Below are 18,213 nucleotides of genomic sequence, written 5' to 3'. Positions count from 1 at the left end.
TACCCCCATCTCCCCCATCTCCTCCAATTTTATCATCAAACCCTCTCTCCATAACATGTCATAGGCTTTTTAAAACATGGCAATTTTATCATCAAACCCTCTCTCCATAACATGTCATAGGCTTTTTCAATATCGAAAAACACGGCAGTTACTGATTCTTTATTTGATAGAGCCTTCTTTATTTCCGCTTCCAAACACATAACCGGATCCATAGTTCCTCTTCCTACCCTAAATCCACTTTGATAAGGTGATAATTTTCCTTCTTTTTCCAAAAAATAAACTAGTCTGTCCGTTATCATTCTCTCCATCACTTTCCCTACATGAGATGTAAGGGCTATTGGTCTATAATTAGCCGGCTTACTTGGATCCTTCCTTATTGGCCTTATTGGCAATACCAGTGCCTCTTTCCAACTTTGTGGTAGTACCCCCATTTCCCAAACGAATTCTAACAACAATAACATTACTCTCGATGATTCCTCACTTAAGATTCAAGATTCAAGATTCTGCTTGATCATATAATAGCTGATTTCATCTTGACCAGGAGTAGTTTCTCTCATTCTCCTCAGCGCTCGTTTTAGTTCCGTCATTCCAAATGGGACATCCATTATATTATCGCTTTCCTTTTTTTTGTCCAATAGATGAGGATGCTCTTTTAATATTTCCTCCCTTTCCCTCTTAAATTCTTCAGTCAGATTTTCCGTACCGTTTACTTTTATAAATGTATTACAAAACATTTCTGCTTTCTCACTGTTTTCTACTGCTATGACTTCCCCTTCATTTAAAACAGGATATTCTATCTCCTTCCTTATTCCATTCATTCTTCTGATCATATTCCATACCTCTTCTATTGATGTACTTTCCCCTATTCTGTCACAGAAATCTCTCCAATGTTGCCTTTTTACCCTTCTTACCACCTCTTTTACTTTTGCTTGTTCTCTCTTATATTCCATTAAATCTTGATAGTTATGCATTCTTCTTACTTTCTTGTATGCTCTCCTTTTCCTTCTAAAAGCTTCATCACACTCCTTATGTTCTCTCTTATATTCCATTAAATCTTGATAGTTATGCATTCTTCTTACTTTCTTGTATGCTCTCCTTTTCCTTCTAATAGCTTCATCACACTCCTTATTCCACCATGGTACCATTTTTGTCTTTCTTCTTCCTTTACTCTTAGGAATATTACTTACTGCTGCATTTTTCATGACCCCTATAATTTTCTCACTTATAGCTTCTATGTCATCTCCATTTCTTACTTCATTTATGTCTAAACCATCCTCCACCATTTCCACATACTCAGTCAAGTTAGCTTTCTCATATTTCCATCTCCCGTTTATGCACCAAGAGCTTGTAACACTCCAAAGAGAAAGGAAAAAATGAAATCGCATCATATGACCCCTTTAAGACAAGGCACTGTTACTAAACTTGTTCCTCGCGCCTCACTGTAATTGTAGTTCTTTGTCTATTTAAAAAGAATAAGTTGCAAGGTGTCGCAATATTCGCTGCACTACTTTACCCACAATGCCAATGTAAGGGAGCCGAGGAGTTCGAAAGCGCCAAGATTGGTAATACAGCGACGTTCAAAGGCAAACAGCGTAACTGCAAGGAAGAAATTACCTGAGGAAAAAAATAAATAAAATAAGATAACATTTAAAATAAAAAAAAAAAATAAAATACAAGCTTACTATTAGCACACGTTCATGGAAAAGCAGACTCTATAGTGAAGGTGGATCTGCAAACAAAAGGTTTAACTTTGCTCTCAGGGCAAGGTTATTTTTCATAAATGTCAGATCAGAGCAATTTGACACATTTTTATAAGGCCAAGTAGTCACATGATTTGATATATTTATATATCAATTTTATATATTTATGTATGATATTTAACATGTTTGCTGTTTCATGAATGCTGTTAAAAATTTAACAAAAAGTATTACATTTTACAATTGTAATAAAAATAATAATAATAAAAAATGTATATTGTGTCTACAGATTGTGCACTGTGAGGTTGGGTATATTGTCTGGAGTGACATGTCTTTTTTCTTGTTATAACCATGGTGCAAAAAGGATATAAAAGTAATAACACGCCTGTCCATCTTGGCTCTCACATTGCTGTAAGATTTTAATAATGCATTATTCCTTGTCAGTCTCTCTTGCTATGAAAAGCTCAACTCTGTATGATGTATTCAAAATCGTTATAATAATGCGTTTAAATCAGTCCACCAGGCATGAAAAATCTGTTAATATTAGCATCATTTCAAATACGGACTTTTTTTTGATTAAATAAAGAATTATTTTGCGGTTCCTTGCATTTTTGTGTTTTATATTTGGAATCAAGGTATTTTAATGAAGCATATTTACTGATTCAGTGTTTGTTGTGTCTGTCTAAAGGCAGAAAATCACTTTCTTTATATGCATTAATATTATCAATACAGCCTAAAGAAAATATGATATGGGGGACTTGTTCTTCATTTCAGACTAATACACCTAATCATAACTTTTTTTTCTCTCTCTAAATTTATATTTCCTTACACTCTTTGGAAATGCAGAATGGATAGAGATATTGAGAAGATCAAATCCAACTAATGTATCATCATGGTCATGAATGAACTATCTTTGATGACATTTGAATAGTAAGAATGCATAGAAAGAGGGAAATGTAATTCTAAACGGATCAAAAATAATTTGGTAATACATACAAGTGGCAACCGAACTACTAAACAGTGGGTTCCTTTGTTTCTCATTCAAATTTTTGAGTGATGATCATTGTCTTTGTCTAAATAATTCAAGACAATTTTCACAAATAAATGTAGTTTAATTTAGTAACAGCTTCACCATCTGGGCTTTAAAAATGTTACTTGTCCCTAGATGGCAGCAGACCACAATCAGTCACATTCCAATATATAAATAACAGTTGCAATAGATTAAACAACATGATAGCTTTATGTTGTGAGGTCAATCGCATCTCTTTTATTCTTGACACTCAACAGAATACCTGACTGATTTCCATTACCTTGGTATTCTGTTACCTACCTTGTTGCTGTCAGTTCAGAAAAGATAATTAGGTCTGGCTAAAAATGTGTATCTTTCACTGTTATTAACTAAGACACACACACACACACACACACACACACACACACACACATAACAAAAAGCCAAGAGGCCGCAACTGTCATTTAAAAGCTGAATACTACATTTCGGGCACACTGTTATTAACCATAGACGTGACTTTAAATGACAAGATCATATTGGATTCCTGACAGCTGACAAAATGCATTGATGCGTTGATATTAGAAATCAGATAAGATTATGAAAGCAGCAATGGAAATACCAAACCATACAGACTTCAAACTTTCAACACTTTCGAAGTGAAATCAAAATGGTTTCATTTAATATGACAAAAAAAACATCCTTTCAATTTAAGATGAAGAAAAAGAAGAAAAATGGTCTCAATTTTTTTTTGGCAGTAGCTCTCAGGGAGTTCCTGAGTGAAAGGTATTACAGTGGATCACTACCACACTGAATAGCAAGTACAGTTTACATTGTGCAAGATTATGAAGACGATTTATTTTCTTGTGTTCATAAAGATTGTGACTAACACAATCATTCTTTGGCAGTAGACATCTTGTTCCTTAAACGATTCTGTCCAACAGCATTTCATGCCAATGACAGTTTGTTTGGGATTCAGTGGATGATGAATAACATTTTACATTCTTCAACCTTATCCACATCTATATTCATTAATAATTGCAGATTGAATGACATGAACTCAAAGTCACACCTCATGAGTAGATTCAGACGGAATCTGCGCACCTTTTTGAACTGATCTGAAAGAAATCTGGAATTCTGTGTCTGTCTTGTAAACTGTATGGAAATCTGATGTTTGTGGCTGCAGATTCCTTGTGAGCCTTCTCATGAGCCATTGGTTATTAGAAAGAACAATTACCTAGAAAAAAAAACGTGCTACCAAGCTTCCTCTCAGAACAGAACAGAGCAGAACAGAGCAGTAGCAATAATGAACCACTTTCCTATTTCAACTGGAAAGTCTGAATTAAATCTTGATGTTCATATTGGTAGAAACAGTGGTGCATGGCTTGAGCAGATAGTGGCTGGATAAAGGCACAGCGTGAGAGTCTTCTTCCCCTGGCCTGGCATCTGGCCCTCATTCTTGCAGTTTGAAGTGGAAGCTATTTGTGCTCCACTGGGTGAGGTCACAGTTTAGCATGGTGCGCTCCGTAAAGCTCACGTTTCCCTCTCGGTCGATGAGGATGACTGTATTGGTCCTGAGAGACAAAAATATGACACTGGTCAAACTTCAAAATTGGAGGTAAAATAGAAAGTGCAGCATGAATTGGTTGAGTGTCACCCTGCTCTATGGAGAGAGAAAGAAGTAAGAGTAGGAATAGCATGAGGGGACCTTGTGCCGTATCCTGGTGAGCGCACACACACTGCAGACAGAGCTCGGAGTATGGCCTTACTGAAGCCCACACCTTGATTTTCCTGTGCAGGGTCCGGGGTGTTTCTGGAAAGAGCAGAGGTGAGATTCTTACGACTCTAGTGTGACAAATCATGCTGATGCTTTGATAAAGACCTGAGCATTTTAAGAATGCAGAGAAATCCTACAAGTATACAAGCAGAGGCGTCATGCCCATTCAAAGTGATTTTAGAGCCAAGTGGAATTTGATTGCAACTTCCAAAAGACAAAAAATAGCCGAATAATATTTTCTATATTTGATACAATCACACCAGCATGATTAAATTGTTCAGCGCGTCATATCATCAGCTGCTAAAATTCAAATCTGCATTCGCTGTCTGGCGCTGAGCCAGATACAGATGCGTTTTACAGCACTGCGCGTTATAACCAATCACACACAATGCTGTTGAGCTTATGAGTGCAATGGCCAATCAGAGGTGTTCAGATGAGTCATCGCTAAAATGCCGGTGTTTTCTTCACTCGCTCGCTGTCTGAATACCTCTTTCTGGCGATTTCTCTGGTTAGAAACAACAAACTGCAGATGTGTGTATGAATCTGTAAGTAAGATATTCATTTCACAGTGTAAACAGCTTCAGTGATTTTAATGGGAGTTTTTGAGAGTGCTTAAACTCTAGACTGTCAGTGAAAATGTTCTTTGATCAAGTAAATTTCGTTGCTCTCTTTCTGTACAATGAAAGTGTTATGATAAGTAGCCTAACTTACAATGTTTTTATTCACATTAACTTTCAATGTTAAATTCACATTAAATATAAATCAAATCAAATCACTTTTATTGTCACATCACCACAGCACATGTGCCTTGGTGAGTGAAATTCTTGGGAGCGTGCTCCACACAACACCGCTGCCATGCTCGGCGCCATCTTGACTGTTAAAGTCAGTCGTATTAAAAATATTTTAGGCTATGGCATGACACCCATATCTGTTACTTAAATAAACAGACAGGTTTTTATGTATAGTTAATAGACTACATTATTAGGCTACTTTGACCATCGCCCACTATAGATCAACTAACATAATCTATAAAGGTGAGAATCGAGATATTTCATGATATAGTTAATGCGTTTGGTAATGTTTCGAATAAAAAGGAAAATAAATAAATAAAACATGAGTGCTATTGTGGCTGCTGTGTGTCACGTGGCTGCTGTGGGTCACATGACAAGCATGAGAGGCCCCCCCCCCCACTCGTGCCCCCTCACAAATAATTAGTGCATGACACCCCTGTATACAAGTATTCATATTTGTCCTGAAAATGTTGATAAATAATAATAAAAAAATACAGTGGTGTGTGTATACATACACACATAAACACTACCGTTCAAAAGTTTGGGGTTGATAACATTTTTTATGTTTTTGAAAGAAGTCTCTTATGCTCATCAAGGATGCATTTATTTGATGAAAAACAAAAATATTGTGAAGCATTACAATTTAAAAAGACAAACACTACACTACAAAGTTCAAAAGAACAGCATTTATTTGGAATATAAATCTTTTGCAGCATTATAAATGTCTTTACTGTCACTTGATCTAATCAACGCATCCTTGCTGAATAACAGTAATAATTTCTTAAAAAGAAAAAAAAAATCTATACCCCATACTTTTGAATGGATGTGTATATATACTTAGTATATATACTAACTTAATTAGTTGCAACGCTTGGAAAATATAAGTTTTAAGAACTGACACAACTGATAGGTCTTATTTACTTAAAACATTGTAACTGGTTTTAAATGAATTACTCTCACTGATGAATACATAATTATGTTATGAATGCAAATTGGTCCATAATGTCTAATCAGACGGCTGTTTCCGCCCCATTAATGCATCTACATGATCTAGAAGGTCATTGCTGACATGGGTAGGCAATCTGTCTGTCACAAATTTATAAAACTCCCTGGAACCCCCGCTCTCACTTCCATGCCTTCAAACACAAACAGAGTTATACACATGTGACACTGTCTCTGAAAACTTAAAGTGATCAAATCTGAAAAAAGAAATCTGTAATAAAAAAATATTGAAAAACAACTATGCTTAACATGGAAGTAAGGCTTGGACTCATCCAGTATGTGGCTCTGAAGAGCTGCTTTTTAATATCTAAATTCATTATGATATACTGCCTGCATTCACCTTACAAAACCTGAGGAAATAAGAAAGACTTAAAAAATCATGCTGCTTGTGCTTCAAAGATTCTATAAAGTAACTTTCTAATAATCCATTTGCTTTGTGTCTCAAGTGCTTCTTGAGGATCAAAAAGGATGGATGCTGGTTTCTTTGTTTAAGAAAGATAGATGGAAGATAAAGAGAAACAAAAGAAAAAAGCAAGAGAATACTAATTTTCATAATGAAGGAGTGTGCACACTTACAGCTCCTCATTATTGAGGATATGGAGCAGTTCTTGCACTAAGCCATCAGGGGACAGTGTTTTGTTCACTACACTGGTGAACAGCCGTTTGCCGTGCTGCAGTTTTCTCCACGGAGTTTCCAGAAGAGAGTTACTCAACCCGTAGATTCCTGCTGAAACAAACAATCATCCATCACTTCCTGTGAGCTTTGAGTGAGACACACCCACCAATCTGGTGCTGAACGAGTGAAAGTGGTCTGTATTGCAGACGGTAGGTGTAACACTGCAAACAGCAGTGCTTTATGCAAGACCACTAGCATCTGAACACAGAGCGCTAACTGAGGGACTGAACAAACCTGCTTTGAGATGAATGGGCTCTGAACTGCCCGTGTTTCCATAGTAACACAATGTGTCTTCATTGGCCCTGCATCCAACAAAACAGCGAGAAAAAAATGAGTTAGTGCTCACTGCTAAAACACAATTAAACACATATTTACAGCTATTTTTGCATCATTTGTCATTGTAAACACAGAACCAAATTTACATAGTTATGTAATGCATATATATATAGAACTGTAGAATAAGTCAGCGCAAATCAACATATCCTAATTAATAAAGTAGCAAAACATGCACAAACAAAACAAATCATTTATCATATAAATATGCATATAGTTTAGGGTTACACAGTGCAAATCAATACATTCTAACTAATATAGTATCAAAACTCACAAAAACAAAATAAGCCATTTATTATACAAACACACACACACACACACAAATAAACATTATACAGACATTTTCCATATGCTTTGTTATAGACAGATAGATAGAACAATAGATAGAATGATAGAATGAAAGAACGACAGATAGACAGAACGATACATAGATAGAATGACAGAACAGACAGACAGACAGAACGAGTAGAATAGACAGTCTCTGTCCTTCATCAGCTCATGAAATAAATCTTCCTAAATCAGTCTGTATTTAAGGAGGAGAGAGAATATCCTTTTAGTTTGTATGTATGAGCTCAGTCACTATATCATAATCACAATTTATCTGATTAGACATGTTCCTGTTTTCATACACATGAATCTAGTGGATGGATCCTCAATAAAGCACATTACTCCTGATGGAACTATGGTGATACAGCCGTGTGTTTCAGAGGACATTTTATTGGCCCAGGAGACACAGGAGGACGGCTATGAAAGGAGAAATGGCCAATTTAGGGTTTCTGAAAGCACTTTGAGAGGGACATCAATAATGCTGGTGGAACAGTTTGGCAGCGATGACAAACCACGACGAAGAGAAAGTCAGACAGCGAGGAAAGGACTTCAGAAGCCTCAGAACTCTGGAGACTAGACCCCGTTGTATATGTACTAGGGATAAAATAAGTATGCATATGTACTAGGGATAAAATAAGTATGCAGAATGCCGACTTTCAGTAAAACCACATCTGTTTTAGGAATCTTCCAGTGAATGTTTATTAATGGCATTTTGCTGAACTACATTACTTTTTTTTTGGAGGATTTAGTGCACTGAAGAGATTACAAAGTTGATTTTCTCTCTGTATTCAGTTTTATTTATTTACAAGCTCAACATATTGTTTATATTATATACTTATTAAATGATTAGTTCTGGACCGGGATGATGATTGGTCAATGTAACATTCCAGACATGCTAAAATACATAATATAGTAAAAGCAATGACACAAAACACCTGTAACTACTGTTTATATCTTGTGTCTTATTGTTTAAATATACATAACTCCCCATTACGCCAGCTGAGTCTATAAAAAGAACTTAATTTGAGCAAATTACACTGGCACACACATAATACCTTTTAATAATGGCCTTATCTATCTCCACTAATGCATTAATTGCACTGAAAGACTCTAAACACTGGGGCATAAGAGCCAAATAGTCTTCTAATGATGTATTTATGCAGTACAACAATTGCTAGAAAACCAACAATCAGATCAAGTTACAAATGAATTTTGTTCCGGAGACACGCTTTTATTAATATTATTTCGCAAAATAAACTCAAATAGCGACATTTTCAGTTACCAGTTTTAAGCATTATGCCAAGGTGATTTCGTTCTGAGATTTGGACCAGAAAGACCAAGCCTTACACAGCTAAAACAGCCAGTCAACTAGTCAGCAGACAAAAATTTTAGGGTTACACACCCAACTTTCACACCCATCTATCATACCAACTTTCAGGAATCTAATTATAACTACACTCATAACAGTAACCCTATCCAGCTACATCCATAAATTCCATACACAATATATAGTAACATAATATAATAATTATAATATACAGAAAACAAATCCAAGTTAAAGTTTAAAAATCAGTTTAAAGATTTATCAGGTTATATTATATCATTAATTTTTTTATATATATTTTTATTTCTACCCGTTTTTATTTTTTCATAATGTCCAGTTGTTAGAATGTTTAAAAATTTTTATTTTTATTATATTTAAGTAGTTACTGCTCTCCCTTCAGTGTAAATGCCCTATTTGCATGTGAAATTAGAAACATTTATTTGTGAACTGCAGGTTTGCTTTTAGCTCTAAGCAATTTTTTAACAGCTCCATTCTTCAAAGCAGGCTCTATGCAAAGCCTGCATTACATTCGGACAGGATCAAAACAAAACAGCTCAACACAGATAGAACCAATCTTACTTCCTCTACATTACCCCACCTTGACTGAATAGGCATCATTGACATAGCGTAAATGTGGATGGTCACATGTGCATGTGTTAAAATAAAGTAATCTGCCTGACATCAGAAAGTTGAGGAAGTACAGAACCAGTCATTTTTGCCGCTCCGTTTTAGTAAATGGTCTTTTCTCACTAGGGATGAAGTTCTGAAATTTACAAAATGAACACTTTAATCTCCAATTATCAAGGAAAGTTTGATTAAAGTTTGGTTAATATAAGTCTTCCATTCAATAGTAAACAAAATAAAAAAATAAATGCAGTTCATTTGAACTTTATATTAATCAAATAATTTTTTTATCACAATTACCAAAAAACATTAAGCAGCACAACGGTTTTGTTTTGAAACCTTTCTAAAGCATATCAGCATATTAGAATGATTTCTGAAGTATCATGATGTGACACTGAAGATTTGGCGTAATGGCTGCTGAAGATTCAGTGGTGCCAACAGAGAATTGAATTACATTTGAAAATACATAAAAAGAGAAAACTATTTCAAATTTTTACAACTTAATTAAAAAAATATTGTTTTAAATAATATTTATTTATAATATTTCACAATATGTGACCCTGGACCACAAAACCAGCCTTAAGTCGCTGGGGTATATTTGTAGCAATAGCCAAAAATACATTGTATGGGTCAAAATTATTGATTTTTCTTTTATGCCAAAAATCATTAGGACATTAAGTAAAGATCATGTTCCATGAAGATATTTTGTAAATTTCCTACTGTAAATATATAATTTGGACAACTTTAAAGGTGATTTTCTCAATATTTAGATTTTTTTGCACCCTCAGATTCCAGATTTTCAAATAGTTGTATCTCGGCCAAATATGGTCCTATCCTAACAAACCATACATCAATGGAAAGTTTTTTTCAAAAATTGACCCTTATGACTGGTTTTGTGGTCCAGGGTCACATACTACAGTATATACTATATTTCTGATCAAATAAATGAGGCTTTGGTGAGCATAAAAGACTTTTTAAAACCACATTTTAAAAAATCTTACTGACCCCAAAAGAAAGTAAAGAATGAGCTATTTTTTGCAGCCCTGTTACAATAAATTGTCCTTTTTCACTGGGGAGGAAGTTCTGAAATTTACAGAACGAACACTTTAATCGAACCCTTTAAACACCAAAGTTCAAGGAAAATTTGATTCCTCATGAAATGAGCCCTTGAAAGAATCTATATAGTCTATATGTGAAAGCGATGAGCAGCACACTCAAAGCGGAATTTTAATACCAAGCATGATCTAAACAAGCAGAAAAATGTTTAATTGGGCTGAAATATCATATAAAACATAAGGAAATTATCAGTGTTGTCAGTCACATCCCTGTAGAGGAACAAACAAAACCTCTTTATTCTTTAAGAAAGGCCGTCTCTATTTACAGAAGACAGTTGTATTGATTTCAGCACAAAATGCCCATTGTAATTCCTCAGAGTTCATCTGGACATGTATCATTTTGTCCTTTGTGGCCAAGGAAAGAAAGGGAGAGTCCGATAAGCTCAATAATGATCTTGTTTATTAAAAGGGTAAACAAATGAATAACACTCTGCATGGCTATCGCCTTCGGTTTCATTACTGGGTTTGGGAGTCTGAGTGGCCTTCCAATGTATTTTCTGTTTATAAATACCCGCTTGAAGAGACAAATGGACAAATATTATCCCCCCCAGTCCCTCAGATGACAGCATGGACTTAAGTAATCCATCACTACATTAGCAGACAGCCTTTCAGCAAGCTAAATGATAGGGTGATGATGTCTTGCCCCAAGTCTCTAGCACACGGCTAACTACTGTGATTAATGTATCTGGAAGAATTAAAAGAAATAAAGAGGACAGTTTTCCTTAAATGATAATGGTCACAACACAAAACATGGAAAATATTAGTAACACTGAATAAAAAGGTAGGAGATGATTAATTTAAGGACAAGAGACAGACACAATCGAAGAGTTTTAAGTACATCCTAATATCTAGCTAAATACACATGGCAGCGTCAATCAAATCAATGAACACTACTCAGCTATAGTGTATGTGTTCACTCCTATTGCTGTTGTTCATGTTACAGTGAACTGTGAATGCATTCTTAGGCTACTAGTTTGTTAATGCAATATAAAATAGACATCCTCTACACTGAACCAGCATTATGGTATTATACACACAAAAAAACATGAATTATTTCAATAAATGTAATTATTTTTACCTTTAATATGTGGAATCATGAAACCCATCTTCTTAAAGGGATACTCCACCCCAAAATGAAAATGTTGTCATTAATCACTTACCACCATGTCGTTCCAAACCCCTAAAAGCTTCATTCGTCTTCGGAACACAATTTAAGATATTTACGTGAAGAAAACAAAAATAACGATCTCCTCTGTGTCTCTCCGCATCACTGTAGCGCCATTTTGGAGAATAACCACTGAACGCAAGCAGCGTATGCTATTCTGTGTCAGCCGTGACACAAGGATATGTTTTCTACGTGTATTCACGCTTTGATTTGAAAGAAACAGTGCATCCGTGCAGCGCGGTTGACACAGAATAGCGTACGCTGCTTGCGATCAGTTATTCTCCAAAATGGCGCTACAGTGATGCAGAGAGACAAAGAGGAGATGAATTGTTGAATAAAGTCGTTATTTTTGTTTTCTTCGCGTACAAAAAGTATTCTCGTCGCTTCATAACGTTACGGTTGAACCACTGATGGCAGATGGACTATTCTGACGATGTCTTTCATACTTTTCTGGACCTTGACAGTGTAATTTACTTGGCAGTCAATGGGACAGTCACAAGCCTCCCGGTTTTCATCCAAAATATCTTAAATTGTGTTCCGAAGACGAACGAAGCTTTTAGGGGTTTGGAACGACATGGGGGTAAGTGATTAATGACAAAATTTTCATTTTGGGGTGGAGTATCCCTTTAAATCGCCTCAAATTACTATGTTCTGAGAAAGTCACGCTGCTGGAAACACGCCATCTGTTCGGACTATATTCTAAATAGATTTCTTGAGCTTCAGTATATGGAGAGCAGGTGGCGGCACCAGTGCCTGCTGTCCCTCTTAAGGACTCCAGAGCTTAAGACAGTATCATCACTGTCATGTCATCCTCATAACAAATGATAAAGAAAGTGAGATCATGAAAGAGAGGCACTTCACTTGTAGTAATTTTAGAGTTATTTCTCAAAACTTTGCATCTCTTTAAACAGATTTGGTTAGAATTAGTGACAAGTGGTTTTAATTAGTAAACTGACATCTGAAATGTACATGATTTAATTGGATTTAACTGAAAGACTGAAGTAAGAATGGCATCACTTATCATTTAATTTTCTTTCTTTAAATGTAAGAAACAAAGGCATTTCAGGTTTCATTATTTGACAGAATTTCAATCAATAAGCCACTTCATTAAATGTCTAATTTAAATGATCTTTTAGAGTCTGATAATAATTAGAGTTTGATGTACTATGATAACTAAACTAAATTATGACTGTATTTGCCACCAAACACTCCAACAAATATAACAAATTCACCTCAACAACAAACAGATTAAAACAGAAAAAACACCTATTTGAATGAGTTTGAATTTAAATGCTTTCACAAATTGAGGGAAATCGCTAACAGTAAACCATTTATGATTATTTCGATGTATTCACCATTTAAGCAAGGTTATAGATAATGAAAAGAGCCAACCAAGATTTGCCTTCCACCACTCACCTGAAGTCAGCAGTAAGGAGATTGAAGCCATTATATAAATGAGCTTCTGAAGACACTTTACGGAGGTACGCAAAACTGTCCAAGTTATCCATCAAATAGTTGGACACCAGGGAACCTGAGCAAAAATGATAAATGCAGACAAGCGTGTATCAATAATCCAATTTATTACAACCATGGATTGTGAAAGAGGAAGAATGGGTTGTGAACTGCATGGTGAAGGTCATTTAATTTTGTCCACTCTCAAATAAGTAATTTAGGCAGATTTAGAGAACTAATTGCTCAAATGAATGCAATTTGTTGAACAACATGTACTGAGCCATATTGCTCCAGCTCTTGCACGCAGCTGTTTTGTACAACCATCCAAATAACAGCTGGGTTGTTTGCATTATATTTAGTGACATGGCTTGGGAACAGAGGGGTGGGGTGTGTTCGACATGCTTTTGATGGTAAGTGCTAGTGAGGTGTCAGCTTATAAAGAGGCCTTGAAGAACCTAAACAGACATTGGAGTGATGACAGTGAGGAGTCTAGTTCAGCTGAGTGGAGATCTGCAGTGAACAGCTGTTCACGTCTCCGGCCTCACCACCCATAACATGTCAGCAATCATTAAGAATAACACAATTAAGGCAACTCCACTTAATATTCAGCCTAACTTCTTCAGCATGGTGGGTTATGAGTAAAGAAAAACTACATCATTAGAATAAGCTTCATATTGGAGCAGCAAAATTTGAAAATGTAGGTGAAAATGTAAAAAATCTGCAATGTGTTAAAACTAGGGTCATTTTAATCTCAACTGATCCGAAGAACCATCTATTAAACATCAAAGTACTCTGGTGGCGCATGTGGATAGTACTTTCTTTTCATTTCTTTTAGTTTCTTTTTACATTATTATAATTATTGTTAGTGTTTCTTGCAAATACAAGTATCTCTATTATTATTGCTCTCGGTCAAAGGTTTGTTGTAAACCTCTGATGAATGATACCTCAAATCATACAGTTTTTACTGAGGAGTGAAGTGTGCCATGAAAATTTCCATAAACCAAGACGGACGGAGGGACCCGAGTCCTATCCAGGGACCAGACACTTAGTCATGGGCTCTTTCGATTAATATGGTTTAACAACCAGCCAGAATATCCTAAAAACCACCTAGCAATGCCTTAACCACCACCCAGATTACCCTAAAAAATAGCAACATGCTAAAAAACGCTAAGAAGGCCTTAGCATCCGCATAGCATCACCTTGATAAGATGGATGAAAATTCCAGTCCAGTCCCCGGCCATATCTAGAAATTGTGAAATTGTGAAAAATGTGGCCATTTCTATCATCGTCTGTGAGTTTTGCAAAGGCAAGCACCACTCACATTTTCTTCAGAAAAATGTAAAAATCTAGTTATTGTTATTATTTCTTTTGCTGATTTGAAAATCTAATTTATTTTTTATTTGTGAGAAAGTATTTTGTACAAACCCCTTTGGGCTGTTTTTACTTTCTCAGCACTTCCGTTCTTTGGTAAAATTTGTTTCAGCTTTATGCTTGTATACTATAAGACAATACATAAAAAAAGGATTTGGAGGTGTGCATGTATAGAGGTGTTTGTTGCATAAGACTCTTCAGTATATTAGTCCATGATATATGTTTGCATATAGCAAATTTTAATGAGAGACTCGATCGGCTTGAGCCGTTTTTTTATACACACACATATATATATATAAAAAACAGGAAAATAATCTCTGCATGCCTGCTTACTTGAACAGAAAATACATGGATGATGAAGGCTTTTCAAAGGTGAATTATGCTACTATTAAGAGTAATTTGTCAGGGTAATACGTTGATTAAGTGTGTCTAGTCAACTGCTCAGTAATAGTAGAGTACATTAATACAAATGGGTGAAAGAAATGCACTACCTCTCCCCTGAGCGTCAGGATTTTGCCGTGCATCCAGGTAATTGGTCAGTGCTGCCAGTTTCCCTCGTTTGCTAATTCCCAGCCACGATCCGCCTTCCTTCCCCTCTTCCAGGTCCAGACCTAATGACAGAAAACAAAACTCACATTGTGATTTAATGTTGAAGTGACATTAAATCCTGTCTGCTGGCTATAATAATAAAACCAGCAGGAGTTCAGATTTAGATGTACCGAATAGCTCAGGAATGTTCCCTGAGAATGACCTGGACTGAAAGTTACAGAATAATATTTTTCATCTTGATACTGAAAAGAAAACAAAGTACTTTATAGGGCCAAGCACACTGATCTAGTGCTTTGAAAAAAGGGGAAATTCTGAACAACTGAATCACTCAATTCTACCAAAAACAACAGTGCTAGATAGCTTAATGCAAAACTACACAGCAAAACCACAGAGTGATTGATATTTAGTGACAGGCCCATTAAAGGGGTCATATGATGCGATTTCAAGTTTTCCTTTCTCTTTGGAGTGTTACAAGCTGTTCGTGAATAGAGAAGATCCCTAGAGTTGCAAAGACTAAAGTCTCAAACCCAAAGAGATATTCTTTATAAAAGTTAAGACTGGTCCACGCACTCCTAAAACACCTCGTTTTAACATGCCCCCACATGTCTACATCACTGTGTGGGAAGATTTGCATAACGCAGCCCAAATGTTCACGCAAAGATAGAAGGTGTAACTTTATTGTTGTTGCCACCGCCGCCGCCATGTTGTGAAGACGCTGTGTGTTTCGTTGCGAAAGCGAAACTACTTTGTTTGGCCTTCCAAAAGAGGACACGACTAGAAATCAGTGGTTAAGTTGTATTTACAACACTGTTCCACAACAGTTCAACCCAAATATTCAGATGTGTGCAACGCATTTTATGGAGGACTGTTTCCTGATCCTGGTAGAGTAGATTAGTCTGCGCTTGCCGCTTGCGAGAGTGGTGGTGCGCTGCTCAGTGGCGCACTGCGTTTCAGTATACTGTGTTTGCGGTTTTGTTTGTTAGTCTAACGTTTATTCATGGTTTGTTAAGTGTGTGGTTCGTGGTCTCGTAAAAGTGGAAAGATGAAGGTTGGGAGAAATGCACTCTTGATTTGGATTCTGTGGACGATTGGCCTCTATGGATTATGTTTGGCGATGCAATCTCCAACTGCACGTGGAACCTTGACAACATGTGGCGTCACAGTGCCGTCTGCACGCCAGTATAGCCGGGAGATGTTGCTGGAGCTAAACTTCATGATGACTCGAGAGATGAGAACAGGCCAATTGAGAGATTTGTTTGAAAATATTCCTCACGAGTTAGTGAGAATGAAACAAATTTCTCCGATCACAAATGCTGACATGGTTTTATGTTTACGCGGCGCGATGCAACGCAACATGTAAAAAGAAAGTACAAGTCATTATAATTCAGAATTATGTCCCCACTGAATGCAACAAATTCCTCGTTTATAATGGCTTTTAATGTTTTTGTCTCGTCGCTCCGGAACACAGCATCACAATATGGTAAGGGGCGTAACATTTCCGTCACACGCTTGAGGTATTCGGCCAATCACAACGCACTGGATAGCTGGCCAATCAGATCACACCTCGCTTTTCAGAACGATGAGCTTTGTAAAAATCGACGCGTTTTTTTCTGACCGATGAGCTTTGTAAAAATCGACACGTTTCAGAAAGGCGGGGCATAGAGGAGAAACAATAATGTATGTGGAAAATAATGTGTTTTTTTATCCTTAAACCGCATAAACACATTTCATTACACCAAATACACAAAATAATGTTCTTTTTAGCAACATCATATGACCCCTTTAATAATAGTAACATTTAGCTTCAATTCACAGGACAACAGATCCAATATTATCTTTAAAATACCTGGCCTTCTCATCTTCACCCAAAGACTATGAACATTTCAGTTTCATACAATCTTTCAGCTAAATTCTCATCCAACATTTCTCATCCATACCCCATACTTCCCTCCTTCAAACAGGTAAGGGCTTTTTCCTTAGCAGCAGAATTTATTTCTAAAACTACACATAAAAGCACCTATAAATTAAAGGCCATCCAATTCTGTCTGATCCAAGGACTGAATGGCAGAACATGGACAGAAAAAAAAAAAAATCTTGTGGAGCCAGGGGAATGACTGATTTTTGTTCTGGGATGTATTGTTTAGCAGACTGTGGGTTATCAGTCAATTGAACATTTCTTACTCCTTGAGGGTGGTCAGCTGAATCCTGACAATGGACACTTAAACAAATGTGGATGATTACCTTTTCCTCCTCTAATGTCACATTGATTATGACTGAATTCCCACTACTGAGGCATGATGCAAGAGACTTAAACATAATCATAACCCCTCAAGCAGTAGATGCAACCAGCTTATCTTCTAAATGATTCAGTGTTTCCTCAGGAAAACATAATCTTCAATAATTCTCTCCAAACTGAATGTTCTGACAAATACTCACTGACTCACTAGATGATGCAGTTTAAACCGGCATGAAGTAGTTTGAAGAATTGGATTTTGCCATTTTCCCAGTGGCATCAAATCTTTGAAATGTAAAACGCATAGTAGCAAGTAATCTAGATATCCACAAACAGAATTTACTGATATTTTCTGAATTAAATAATAGGCTAAAAAGCACAAGATCTGCCTCTTGAGTGCAAAGGTACTAAAAATATCAAAGCTAATATAAAAATTCAAAGAAAAAAAAAAATAGGCAAGCTAGCAAACCATACCACTCGACTAGCAAGTTAGTGGACAAATAGTTAAAATATTAAAGCTAAAATGAAAATTAGGGGGAAAAAAGTGTAGGCAAACTAGCCTACCACATCATTTGACTAGTTAGTTTGTGGACAAATAGTAAAAATATCAAACCTAAACTAGGGCTGGACGATATGGCCTAAATTGATATCACGATATATTTCTTAATTTCGGTCGATACGATATAATTCCGATATCGATATGAACACTATTTATCTGAAATAGAAATCTTTTGTAACATTATAAATGCCTTTATCATCACTTTTGATCAA

At 36.1% G+C, this 18,213-nt stretch overlaps 1 protein-coding gene across 3 annotated transcripts in view; it reads right to left on the bottom strand.

Moving 5' to 3' along the window:
• Nucleotides 1-2,881: 2,881 nt before the first annotated feature.
• tango2 (transport and golgi organization 2 homolog (Drosophila)) overlaps nucleotides 2,882-18,213 on the bottom strand; it is a 28,871-nt gene continuing 13,539 nt past the window's right edge. For 2 of the 3 annotated variants that reach the window (XM_016565436.1, XM_016565437.1), the window contains exons 4-9: nucleotides 15,152-15,271; nucleotides 13,254-13,368; nucleotides 7,184-7,251; nucleotides 6,850-7,000; nucleotides 4,412-4,516; nucleotides 2,882-4,277 (exon numbers count right to left, since the gene is read on the bottom strand). In XM_016565436.1, coding sequence (XP_016420922.1) covers nucleotides 4,157-4,277; nucleotides 4,412-4,516; nucleotides 6,850-7,000; nucleotides 7,184-7,251; nucleotides 13,254-13,368; nucleotides 15,152-15,271 — 680 coding nt within the window. In that variant the 3' untranslated portion in view covers nucleotides 2,882-4,156. The remainder of the gene's footprint in view (nucleotides 4,278-4,411; nucleotides 4,517-6,849; nucleotides 7,001-7,183; nucleotides 7,252-13,253; nucleotides 13,369-15,151; nucleotides 15,272-18,213) is intronic. The other variant, XM_016565438.1, reaches the window with a different exon arrangement.

The sequence above is a fragment of the Sinocyclocheilus rhinocerous genome, unplaced genomic scaffold, assembly GCF_001515625.1.
Source record: "Sinocyclocheilus rhinocerous isolate Xijiao unplaced genomic scaffold, SAMN03320098_v1.1 scaffold332, whole genome shotgun sequence".
Taxonomy (NCBI): domain Eukaryota; kingdom Metazoa; phylum Chordata; class Actinopteri; order Cypriniformes; family Cyprinidae; genus Sinocyclocheilus; species Sinocyclocheilus rhinocerous.
Note: the sequence above shows the minus strand (reverse complement) of the source record. Positions and strands in the feature narration are given on the sequence as shown.